Source organism: Pteronotus mesoamericanus, unplaced genomic scaffold, assembly GCF_021234165.1.
Source record: "Pteronotus mesoamericanus isolate MK-2021 breed Mesoamerican mustached bat unplaced genomic scaffold, CSHL_Meso_final contig_220, whole genome shotgun sequence".
NCBI classification, from domain to species: Eukaryota; Metazoa; Chordata; class Mammalia; order Chiroptera; family Mormoopidae; genus Pteronotus; species Pteronotus mesoamericanus.
In genome coordinates this window covers 10,004,343-10,015,697 of record NW_026555091.1, presented here as the reverse complement: position 1 = coordinate 10,015,697, position 11,355 = coordinate 10,004,343, and the positions used below count along the sequence as shown (strand labels likewise).

The 11,355-nt window shown below is 68.2% G+C and overlaps 2 protein-coding genes across 3 annotated transcripts; both read right to left on the bottom strand.

Moving 5' to 3' along the window:
- Window positions 1–516: 516 nt before the first annotated feature.
- On the bottom strand, window positions 517–2,809 carry PGAM2 (phosphoglycerate mutase 2). The gene is made up of 3 exons (XM_054571419.1): window positions 2,380–2,809; window positions 2,113–2,293; window positions 517–722 (listed from the first exon to the last, which is right to left on the bottom strand). Exons 1-3 carry the CDS (start codon window positions 2,791–2,793, stop codon window positions 556–558), a joined length of 762 nt encoding a protein of 253 aa, XP_054427394.1. The 5' UTR covers window positions 2,794–2,809; the 3' UTR covers window positions 517–555.
- A 1,646-nt stretch (window positions 2,810–4,455) lies between these two features.
- POLM (DNA polymerase mu) lies at window positions 4,456–11,075 on the bottom strand. 2 transcript variants are annotated; one of them, XM_054571415.1, is made up of 11 exons: window positions 10,903–11,075; window positions 9,633–9,813; window positions 8,904–9,002; window positions 8,596–8,766; window positions 7,941–8,012; window positions 6,555–6,675; window positions 5,434–5,566; window positions 5,225–5,327; window positions 4,913–5,128; window positions 4,759–4,842; window positions 4,456–4,612 (listed from the first exon to the last, which is right to left on the bottom strand). In XM_054571415.1, exons 1-11 carry the CDS (start codon window positions 11,073–11,075, stop codon window positions 4,526–4,528), a joined length of 1,440 nt encoding a protein of 479 aa, XP_054427390.1. In that variant the 3' UTR covers window positions 4,456–4,525. The 2 variants fall into 2 exon arrangements, with proteins under 2 accessions (XP_054427390.1, XP_054427391.1); XM_054571416.1 differs by lacking the exon at window positions 5,225–5,327 and having other exon boundaries at window positions 5,434–5,558.
- Between the last annotated feature and the right edge of the window lie 280 nt (window positions 11,076–11,355).

Genomic DNA, 11,355 nt, shown 5'->3' with positions numbered 1-11,355 from the left:
CGACAGCACAGCAGTGCCTGGCACCCAGTGGACATCAGGGGGAACTGCTGGGTAGAAGCAGCCTGGGATGGAGGCCCAAGAGGGGGTCAAGCCCAGCGCCCCTCCCTGCCTGGTGGCAGGTGGCCCATCCACTGTGACCCTTGGTCAGGCCAAGCTAAGGCAGGCCTCACGTCCCTGGTTTCTCTTCCATGAAGATGATGGCTGCCCCCCGACACCAGCCTTGGAGACCCCCGTGAGCCCGGTGCCCCTGGCTTTGGGGCCAGCTGTGGTCTTGGCTGTGTGTGGAGGCAGAGCTCAGGGTGCCACCTCCCCTGTAGGGACAGCCCCGGGCTGTGCTTGGTTGCTGTGGGGACAGCTGGGTCACGGACCCAACCCAGGCAACCCCTGGCACCTGATTCTAGAGCAACGTTACCAAGTGGGTCTTCAGCTTTGGGGGTCACCAGAGGGATGTGTTAGGAGTCACCCGACGGCCAGGCTCTGGGCCTCTGAGCGCCGGGCATGCAGGCCACACTGGACTCCGAGGGAGTAGGTGCCTTTATTGCCAGAGCCCACGTGTCACTTGGCCTTGCCCTGGGCGGCCACAGCCTCCATGGCCTTGCGCACAGTCTCCTCGTCGCCCAGGAACCGCATGGGCTTGGTGGGCTTCAGTGCCTGGTCCAGCTCGTACACAATGGGGATCCCCGTGGGCAGGTTCAGCTCCATGATGGCCTGGTCGGACAGCCCTGGACCGGAGGGACCACAGGGCCTGAGCCCCTCCCAGGCCTCCACCAGGCAGCAGCTGCTCTTGCATTTAGCAGGCTCCGTGACCTTTACGAGCCGCGGCTGCTTGGCCAGGCACAGCCCCCCACCCAGCAGCCAGGCCGAGAATGTGCCTGGAGAAGGTCAGGGCAGAGCTGAGGCGGCGGGCTACAGAAATAGCCGCGCCGAGCCCAGGGCTGCTGTGACCTGGGGCGGCGCCGTGGGTCTGTGCCCAACGTGCACTCTGGCCTGACCAAGGGTGTTGGGCTCGGTCTCCAGAGTGCTGAGCTGGGGCGCCCTGGGCAGAGGGGCGGGGGGTGCTCTTCAACGGGTGAGTGGAGGACAGCAGCAGGGCCCCAGGCCAGGGTGGAAAGCACCGTGGTTTCTGAGGAAACGACCCACCGGCCTCCTGCCGGCCTGGAATAGCTTACCCTTTGGTATTTTCCCCCAACCCCACCCCCCACCAAGCAAGGAGGTGAGTTCCCTGGGCACTGGGAGGCCCCGGTCATGTTTCCCGTGTGCCGAGAGGCGTGTGGGCTGCAGGAACCCCAGGAAGAGGGTGCGGGACGCGGTCTACCCGCCCGCTGGGCTCAGCGCCTGCTGGGAGGTGCCCACGTGGACTTGGCACCCGGGGTGGGCGGGCAGGGCCTTGGGCGCCTGCCTGCCTGCATCTGGGAAGCTACCCCTGCCTTTGCTCTCCCCGACCCCAACAAGCATGAAGGCCGCTTGGGCGGACGGGCTCCCCTGGCACCTGAAAACCCTGAGGGCCCAGGTCCTGCCTCCGGGTGCTTCATGGGGAGCCCCTGCAGGAGCCCAGCCCTGGACCCGGCTCTCCAGGCCGCCCCGTGCCCCGCGTCCTGAGTGGTCCTCCTCCGCCTGGAGGTGGTGGGGCTGGGCTGGCGGCAGGGCTCTGCCCTGGGCCCTGTGTCCAGCAGCCAACTGGTACCAGGAGTTGGCACAGGGTGGTTGAGGCCCAGCAAGTGATGGGACACCCGGGGACACAGCACAGTAGGACTGGGAGCCAGGCGCCCCGCTTTCGGGGTGGGTGAGCTTGGGCAAGGGCCCCTCCCAGCGGCGCTGTAGGCCCTGTGCAGAGCTGGGGCCCAGGGTCGGAGGGGCAGGCGTTCCACCCCAGGCTCCCGGAGGAAGCTGCAGAGTGTCCCAGCACGTGTGCAGAGGTGGAACCCCAGTTCTGCAAAGCTCCGTCTCAGACGGCTTGTCCAGCCCTCCCAGTTCAACTGTGTGAAAATCCACCCTAGGCGCTGCCGCCTGCGCCAGGCCGTGGGCACTTGCTGGAAGGAGGGGCTGGACAGGCCCGTGGCTCCCGGTGCCCCACCCACCTCCACCCCCAGTCCTGGGGGCGGGGGGCCTCACCTTCCAGGTGCTTGACGATGCCCCGCAGGCTGTTGCCGTGGGCTGCAATGAGCACTCTCTTGCCAGCCTTGATCTGGGGCGCGATCTGCTCATTCCAGAAGGGCAGGGCCCGGGCGATGGTGTCCTTGAGGCTCTCGCAGGTGGGCAGCTCCCCGGGCTTCAGGCCCGCGTACCGACGCTCCTGTGGGCGCCCGGCCTCAGGTCACACCCCAGGCAGCTCCCCGAGGCCCCTGCCCCCAGCCTTCCCTCTGGCCCCCAGCAGCCCACCTTGCTGATGACACTGTAGTAGGGGTGCTTCTCGTCCATGGGGGGCGGCGGGATGTCGAAGGAGCGCCTCCAGATCTTCACCTGCTCCTCGCCGTGCTTGGCGGCCGTCTCCGCCTTGTTGAGGCCCGTCAGGCCCCCGTAGTGCCGCTCGTTGAGCCGCCAGGTGCGCACCACGGGCAGCCACATCTGGTCCGTGCCGTCCAGGATGGTCCAGAGGGTGCGGATGGCCCTCTTCAGCACTGACGTGTAGCAGATGTCGAACTCCATCTTGGCCTCCTTGATGGCCTGGGCCCCCCTCTGGGCCTCCTGGGCCCCCTTCTCACTCAGCTCGGCATCGAACCAGCCGCAGAAGCGGTTCTCCTGGTTCCAGGTGCTCTCGCCGTGCCGGACCATCACGAGGCGGTGGGTGGACATGGCTGCGGCAGGGGGCCGTGGCGGGCTCCGGACGAGGGCAGCTGCCTGCCCCGTGCCACCCGTTTTATAACAGTCTGCCCCCCTGCCCCCACCCTGGCCAACTGCCAGTGGCATTCCAGGCCCGACAGGCGGCGGCAGGTGGCCAGTAGCAGAACTTTGGGGGAAGGGGTGCTGCGAACCAGGCTTAAAATAGCCTCATAGCCACCAGTCCCCAGTCCAGAGCCCCGGCTGGGGGTGGCCAGGCAAGGCTGGGCACGAGGGGCGGAGGTCCTGGCCCCGCCGAGCCCGAGGTGGGTGCTGGCGGGGGCAGGGGGGCTCCAGCCCTGTCCCCCCCGCCCAGGGCGCCTGCCACACTGGCACAGGCAGGAGGTCCCTCTGGCATCCGCCCAGGCACCCAGCACAGCTGGGACAAGCCTGCATGTCAGCAAGGAAGCACCTGGAGCCAAGGGATGCGTGTGAGCACTGCACGCCTGCATGTGCGTGTGCCTGTGTGGTTCCCCCTGTGGCTCTGCTCGCCTGAGAGCGAGGGCTACATACTAGGGGTGCTTCCTCAGGAGGCTGACCCCTCCCTGGGTCCCCTGTGCGGCAGGCCCGAGCCCCAGCTCCACCCACAGGATGAGCCCTTCGGGAGCCAGTGGCCGGCAGCTGCGCCCTCCCATCCCACTGCCCCTGTGACCGCCCCTCCCCCGGCCAGGAGGCCAGCAAGGGGTCAGCCACCACCTCAGGACTTGGGCCTGAGCGCAGGAAGCTCTGACATGCCGCCCCCCCACACTGCTGCCCATCCGGGCACAGCCTTATACACAGAAAACCACAGGGGACCCACCAAGAGATGGTTCAGTTTAATAAAAAGTACAGCGAGGTTCTACTATACAAAAACCAGCTTTATGCCTACACACTATCAGTGAGCAATCAGAAGATAAAATTAACAAAATCCCCCTTAAATAACATCAAAAGAATAAAATAATTAGGAATAAATTTAACAAAGATGCAACCCTTACATTCGGAGAGCTGTAAGCCATCACTGAAACTGCAGGCGATCTGAGCGGAAAGGCACCCGCGATGCACCCCACGGGCCGCACCCCCAGCCGCTCTGCAGACTCAGAGCAGCCCCTGCCCCGGCCGGCCCTGGCGGGCTCAGGTTCACTCAAGCCAGGGGGACCGCTGGAGGGCTGTGAGCAAGGCCGCCGCCAAGGGACCTGGGCCTGCTTTGAACAGACCTTACAGGAGCGAAGGTAGAGCCAGGAAGCCTGGCTGGGGGTGGCTGAGCCAGGCAGGAGGTAGGGGGTCTGCACCCGAAGTCCTCCGCCCCTCCCCCGCCCACGTGCCCAGCTCACCCTGCGGCACCCACCCTGCACACCCGGGGCGTGAACTCAGTCTCCACCCCCCAGCTCTGCAAAGCACTCACCATCTGCGCCCCCACGGGGAAGGCCCCTGCGTGTCCCCACCACCCAGGGGAGGAGCCTGTGGCCTGGGCCCCACGGCCATGGCGCCCCAGCTCACGAGCAGCGGGCGGGGCCGGCACCCCAGCCCTGCAGAGCAGCGTTTCCAGAAGCGGCCTGGTTTGCTCCGTGTCCTCGCTTCAGTGTGTTGTGGTGGGTGTGCATGAGGGAGTGGGGGTGCACGGGGGGCTGCGCCCGGGGGGGCGAGGGCTGCGGCAGCTCCTTTGGCCCGCGGATGGTCGGCGGCCAAGGGCATCTGTGGGTCTGGCTGGCTGACACACGGCCAACAGGGGTCACGCGTTTCTCTGCTCCGGGGGAAGGTATGCAAGGCCCAGGTGCCTGAAGATGTCTTCCTCTGCGTCCACACAGAAAAACGTCTTCTGTAATGGGAGGGTAGGCCTTGGCGTCCGGGACCGCCCACCAGGGAGGCTCCCCTGAGAAAGGCGGGGAGAGCCTGCCCAGGGTGGGTGCACCTCAGGGCCAGTCCGGGTTCCAGGCACCCCCACCGCCTGCCCTGGCCACACACCTGCTCGGGGTCAAACAGCCCATGGCTGTTCAGCCACAGCCCCCTCTCCTTCCGGCTGAACTGGCGAAGCTCCCGCTCAAAGTGCTGGGGGGAAGCGAGACGTCAGCAGGGCTGCAGCCTGGCCCCGGGGCAGCCCCAGCAGCTCGCTGCCCACCTTGGAGCCGGTCCAGCCGAGCAGAGCAAAGGGGAACTGGCTGATGGGCACGACCACCAGGTCCACGCGCACAGCCTTCCCGGCAGCCCCTGGGGGTCTGGGCAGGCGGAAAATGCAGAAGCTCCGCTCGTAGGTGTCCATGGTGTGACTCCGTCGGGTCCAGCGGGCAGGGTCTCCGCTGTGGGGGCGCTGGTGCTGGTGGTACAGGACAAGGCCCTGGCGGACAGGGGCGGGGGCGGTGACCGGCGCTGTCCGAGCCCTGGGAAAGCGGGCCTGGCGGCACCGTCCGGAGGGGCAGCGGGAAGCCCTCACCTGCTCCTTCAGGCAGCGCATCACTCTGGGCAGCAGCCCCGCCTCCTGGCCCTCCTGGGGGTGGGTGATGAGCAAGTCCACGTCGTGGCCCTGCAACTTCCCCCTGAGGGGCGGGTCTGACCTTCAGGCCGGCCCAGACCCCCGTGTGGGACGGCCCACCCCAGCGGCCCACCCCAGAGCCGAGCCAGAGCGCACTGCAGGCCCCTTACCTCCGGAAGCCACCAGCCAGTGTGACGGTGGCCCCAGGAAGGGCCAGCCCCACGGCCGCCTCCACCGCCTGCTGCAGGGCCTCCGCCTCGGGCCGCTGGACCGGCGTGCCCAGGTCCCGGTGGTGCTGGAGTCCTGCAGGCAGCACGGACCTCCTGACCGCCTGCCCGCCCCTTCTTGCTCTCCACTCTCCCCTCCTCCCTTTTAAACATCAATCTCTCATTCAGAGACAACTGTAGATTCATGTGCAGCTCAAAGCAGAAACAGAGGTCCCCTGGGCCCTCCAGCTGGCTCCCCCCGCCCCCCATAAGCCCTTAGACTACTGGGTGCTGACGTTGACACAGAGGTGCAAACCCTTCTAGTGCCCCGTCTCCCCAGTGGCAACGTGGGGCCGGGAGCTGACAGCGGCTCCACCGCTCGGGAACAAGCACCCCTTCGGCCCAAGCGCGTGACCTCCCGACAGGAATCGCTGCCCCCTCCACCCACGGCAGGAGGGGCCCAGGGCGGGGTCATAGCACATGGCAGCCGCAGGGAGCACTGCTGGCCATTTCCGCTGTGCCTTGTCATGGGACCAGCCGGCGTCACCCCGTGACGCTCCACTGGACAGAGCTCTGCAGGTCTCACTTCCTGTCAACCAACCAGGCGAGTCTCCCGGGCCCTGCAGAAGGCTGCCCCTCCTCCAGCCCGAGAAGCTGCTCGAAGAGGTGGTGGGGGCTGGGCCTCGGGGCTCACCCAGCAGGGCTCCGCGACCCCTCACGTGAACTCTGCTCAAGGCCTGTGACCTGCTGGCCCCGGAGGCACTCGCGCCCTCGCGCCCGTCACCGGGAATGTCGCCCAGGGCCCAGGCTGCTCAGGAGGAAGAGGCCAGGCCTGGTCCAGTCCGAGTCTAGCCAGGAAGCCCTGAATGTCACATGAGCGACTGCGACCACCACCGTCCACGGAGACAGGGCTGCAGCGGACCCTGACTGCGGCTGGTGAGGACCCCGGCGGAGCCCTCGGAAGACGCCAGCCTTCCACCGGCACTCTGCTCCGGGCCCCCAGGCAGCCTCAGCGCGAGGTGTGGGCAGCGCGTGGGCACGAGGGCTTCAGGGAGGCCCGGGGTGCGGCCCCCTCGGAGGGTCACCTGCTTTCTGCTGCTCGGTCAGTCTCTGCACCTGCTCCCGGACGTCGTCCAGTGTCCGCAGCCCTTCCTGGTACCAGCGGTCAGCAGTCCTTACTCCGACCCCAAAGACCTGGGTGAAGAGCTGCTGGGAGGGTGGGCACAGCCTGGTCAGGCCCCGGCCCCGGCCCTGGCCCCCGGACGAGGGCTCCCCAAGCACACGCGCGGCGTCACTGTCACCGCCAGCAGGCGCTCGTTACCGCATTCCCTTTCCTTCACAAACGCAACCTCGACGGGCTGCAGGGCACGCAGGCCTGCGCGGCCCCCATGGCACGCGTGCCTGCCCCGTCGCCGTCCGCAAACACCCAGGCCGGGGCTGGCCCTCCTGCCGCCGACCTCTCACGGGGCGGCTGCCCGTCCCCCACGGGTCTCCCCGGCCCCGGCCCCGGCCCGTCTCTTCCGTCAGGCCAGCCCCTTCCCGGAGTCTCCGGAACTGAAACGCGAGGTTGGGCCCACGCAGCAGCAGAGGCGGTAACGTGCGGCAGGAGCACATTTGGGGGCCACGCAGGACCGGTGGAGGCAGCGGGCAGCAGAGGGGGTGCCCGAGCCAAGCTCCCCGCAGCCCCCCCCCTCCTCCACCCCCTTAGCCACCAGCACGAGCTGGGTCACTGGCACCAACCGAATCCTCCCAGAAAAATGCCAAGAATAACCCAGTCACATTCTTTACAGAAATAACTAATTGTTAACGCGGTTCCCTGCAGGCCCGGGGGTGCCCACGAGGAGGCGGCAGACGGCTCTGCCCGCTGTCCGCGCTGCCCCACTCTCCAGCTCCTGGGTCGCCCCTACACCCCATTCTCCGCCTGCCTGAGCCCCTCCATTCTTCCCACATGGCTCCTCCCCTCCTTGAACTAACCCCGTCCCCAGCGTCTGGCAGAGCCGCCAGGGAAGCCCCACTGCTCCACGGGCCGCCCGTCTGACGACCCCCAGCCCCAGAAGTGGGGCGTCAGAGCGGCAGGACAGGGCGCTGGGGCACCGGCAACCCTGCATCGGACCGAGGTGCAGGGCCAAGGAAAGGTGCGCCGTGGACGCAGGGGGCACGACCCAGGGAAACCAGAGCACGAGGTCAAGAGGGCAGGGGCCGGGCACGTTTCGTCAGGTGCTCTGCTTAGGCTGGCGGAGGCGGTGGCAGACTCACTGCAGACGGCCCATCATCAGCCCAACGAGGGCGGGCAGTGCTGAGAAACCCAGAACATTCCTGCGCCCAACGCAAGTTTTCCTTGTGGTCTGCTAGGCTGCCTCATACACATCAGATGTCAGCTGCCACTTCCTCAGAGACCGCCTGACCCCAGCGGTTCCTTCCAGGCAGCAGCGAGGGGCTGTGAGCCCCGCTGGGGTCCGCCCTGTGCGTACCTTCATGCTCCGGTACCGCTCTGAGAGCCGGACTTTCTCCACCTCCTCACACGCTCCATGCTCCAGCAGCTCCTGTGGCCGAGACAAAGCCAAGCCCAGCCTGACCACAGAGCGGAGCAGGGAGGGGGCCCAGGACCGGCACCCTGCCCTCGGCAGGGCGCTCCGAGGGACTTGCAGACGGAGACTGTGCCCCACGGAGTCTCTCAGAGAAGTCCCAGTATATGTAAACAATTCCTTTTCAGAACAGGTGAGGAATTCAACGCAACTTCCTTTAAACACATAACTGAGTTCGAAAGTCTTTTGTCACAATGTCCTGTCCCAGTGATGTGCACAAAAAGCCCAGCTTTCCCCAGGCCCTCCCCACACAACACGGGCGCCCATACTCGGCCCGTCCGCCACGAGCCGGGCAGCCGGGCAGAGGCCGGCCGTGCCAGCTCCCCGCCTGCAGCCAGGGTCCTCTCGGCCACCCTCGGGCAGGTGGTGTGGCTCTGATTTAGGTGCGGGGTCTGGGGCAGGGTGGCTTGCCCCCGCCTGGGAGCCTGCGGCCCCTCCTCAGCTGGGCTGACCCACAGAGCCACCTGCGGCCACCAGGCCCCGGCTCCTGGACACCGACGCGGGTCAACCAGCCTGCTTCGCTCGGGGCGGGGGCGCCTACCTGGACAACCCTGCGGGAATGTTCTCCAAAGTGGGGCAGGCCCTGCAGCTGGCGCAGGGCTGAGACCCGGCAGGGCAACGCCTTGAGCACTGCGGCCGCCCTGCGGAAGGCGAGGAGGCGGCCCTCCCTCCCTTCGAACCCCGCTGCCTCCGCCAGCACCTCCAGAGCCTCCTGCAGGGAAACGCCCGTCGTGAGGGCAGGGCGGCGGGGAGCCTCGCCTGCCCCTCTTGCTCCGGCCCACCTGTGCCCAAGGCGGGGTCAGGGCAGGTGGGGAGTGCTCGCAGGAGCAGGCCTGGCCCGTGGCTCACCGAGAGGCTGGCGTTGTGGTGTGTGAGGGGCGTGGGGCGCTGGCAGGCGTAGGGTGGCATCCTCACTGGGCTGGGCGGGCCCTCCCTGGGCACAGCTTCCTGGGGGCGGGCAATGAAGAGGCCGCTTTGAGGTGCGGACCTGGCTGCCCCCGAAGCCTCGCGTCTCCTGGGCTCTCGGGCACACAGAACAGTAGGAGCCGACTCTGAGGGGACAGCACCACCAGAGGCCCAGGCCAAAGGCGGCGCTGCCCTGCAGAGCAAGCTGACGATGACCCTTCAGGCCAGAGGGGCGGTCGTGACGCCACCACCCTCACGGGGCACCTTTCCTGCCGGCGCACGAGCTGCACGTGCCCTGCTGCTCTCCCACGTCAGACAGGGGCACTGAGGCCTCCCGGCCCACAGGCGGAGCCGGGAGCGCACGCCCGGCCCCGCTCAGCTGCCCGGCCCCCTCCAGGCAGGCGGAGGCCTCCTGTGGGCCCTCGGGCCCTCACCCAGGGGCCGCTGTTGTCCGCCTGGGGACCGAGACAGGCCTAGAGGTGCTAAGAACACGCGGGCCCCACGTCTGCAGCGACTGCGACAGCAGCCGGGGGGGCCGGCCCGGCCGGCCGTCGGGGCGGAGCCCTTGCTGCCCCCCTCGTCGGTCACTGCCACCTGCCACCTGTCCCAGCTGACTGCCGCCTGCCCCGGGCCTTTCTCGGTGGCCCCACACTGCTCCTCTGCCCAGCTCACCTCCAGGCGGTGCCGGCCCTCCACGGGGACCGGCTGCCCTGCTGCCATGCTCTCCGTGAACCAGACGATGTCCAGCAGCGCCGGGCGGGGGCAGCCTGGCACAGGGGTCGCCCGGCTCTCCTGCCAGCAGGTGGCCTCCTCGGCGGACGTCTGCTCCATCACCACGTGAGTCACTGCGGAGCTGGGCAGGAGGAGGGAGGGTGAGGCCCAGAGCCCCGGCCCGGGCCTGCCCTCCTCCCGGCGCATGCCGCTCCTGCAAAGCTTCGCCCTGCCCGGTGAGCGCTGCTCAGCCGTCGCCGTCTCGGGGAGACCCGCCAGCCCCTTCTGGCGGCGGCCCTCCTGCACCCGCAGAGCTGCGGTCCTCGGCTCCAGCGCCTGGCACAGCCCAGCCGGAGGCTGTGCTGCCCGTCTCCCTCCCCAGAGACAGGGCGCCCTCAGGGCCAGGGCCAGGGGTCTTCCTCTCGCGCGGCGGCCCGACGGCTGGGGCTGGAAGCACAGCTTGCCACGTTCCCCTGGGCACCTCACTCAGCAGCCGCCCCCATGCTCTGGCTTCCTCCCCTGTGAGGCAGAGGTGGCGCATCTCCCTTGCAGGGCGGCTGCAAAGATTAAGTGGGCTCCAAAGCGACAGGGCTGGACAGTGCCCAGCACACACCACCGGCCTCACCGGCCTCTGCTGAGCGGCTCTCCCACACCCTGCGACTGGCTGAAGGAAAAGCCGCAGGAGGGCTGACCCCTGGTTTGCATTCCCAACTTCAAACCTGTGGGAACCCAACTGCCTTCCGCTTGGCATTGTCTCTGCTAATTGTGGGTCCTCCTGGAGCCTCGCTCAAGTCGCTCTCTCAGTCCCCAGGAGAGGGACGGCAAGATGGACTCGCCAAGGCAGAAGCGCTGAGCCGCTGACATGGCCTCTGCCTGCACTGTCCCGGGTCCCACAGGCTCCCTGGCCCTCACTGCTAGCGCCCCTTACAGGAGAGACGGGGGACGAGGCCATGACGACCCTGGGCTAACTTGGGATGCAGGGGCCTCGGGCGCCGCACCCACCCGGGTGGCTGCGTGCGAGTTTTCAGAGCGCAGCACCCCAGCTGTTAACGAAAGGCCGGAGGTGGCGGCGGCCGGGGGTCGACACGCGGGGTTCGGGCCACCGCACCACGCAGCCGGGTCCTCCGGTCCGCCGGGCGCGGCGGCGCGGTCCCACCGAGGCGCGAGGCGGGCGGCCCCGGCCTCGGGCACGCAGCTGCGCCCGGCCGCGAGCTGCCGCCCGACAACGCACCTGTAGGCGTCCAGCACGCGGAAGCCCTTGGACCGCGCCAGGCGAGTGAGGAAGGCCCGGCGGCTGCGGCCCATTCGCGGCTCCACCAAGTAGATGGCGACGCCGGGGAAGCGCACGGCGGAGGAGCTGCTCCCCGGGTCCTCCACCCGCCCCCGCCGCCGTCTGGGAAGCATCGAGCCTAAGCCTCGGGCGGTGCTCCAGGAAGGAAGGCGGAGGGGCCGGAAGGGAGGCGGAAGAAGGTGTGCGGAAGCCGCTGGACGGGGAAGTGGCCCGAGGCTTCACGCCCGGAGGCAGGCCCGCCCCATGCAAATAAAGGCTCCATCGGAGGTCCCAAGGGATTGGGCGTCCAGGTTTCTCGGTGCCAAGGCCCCGCCTCTATGCAAATATACAGGAGGACGCGCCTTCTATTTAAATTACTCTCACGTGAACCGCGTGGGCTCCCAAACCCCCCCC

Bases quoted from the DNA above. Each gene is read 5' to 3' on its own strand.
- PGAM2 (XM_054571419.1), bottom strand. From the start codon at position 2,793: ATGTCCACCCACCGCCTCGTGATGGTCCGGCACGGCGAGAGCACCTGG. The intron at 2,294-2,379 runs GTGGGCTGCTGG...GGGCGCCCACAG, and splicing joins ACTACAGTGTCATCAGCAAG to GAGCGTCGGTACGCGGGCCT. The intron at 723-2,112 runs GTGAGGCCCCCC...CCTCCGGTCCAG, and splicing joins CATCGTCAAGCACCTGGAAG to GGCTGTCCGACCAGGCCATC.
- POLM (XM_054571415.1), bottom strand. From the start codon at position 11,075: ATGCTTCCCAGACGGCGGCGGGGGCGGGTGGAGGACCCGGGGAGCAGC. The intron at 8,767-8,903 runs GTGAGCCACGGG...GTTTCCCTGCAG, and splicing joins ACCACAACGCCAGCCTCTCG to GAGGCTCTGGAGGTGCTGGC. The intron at 5,567-6,554 runs GTGACCCTCCGA...TGCTGCCTGCAG, and splicing joins GACCGAGCAGCAGAAAGCAG to GACTCCAGCACCACCGGGAC.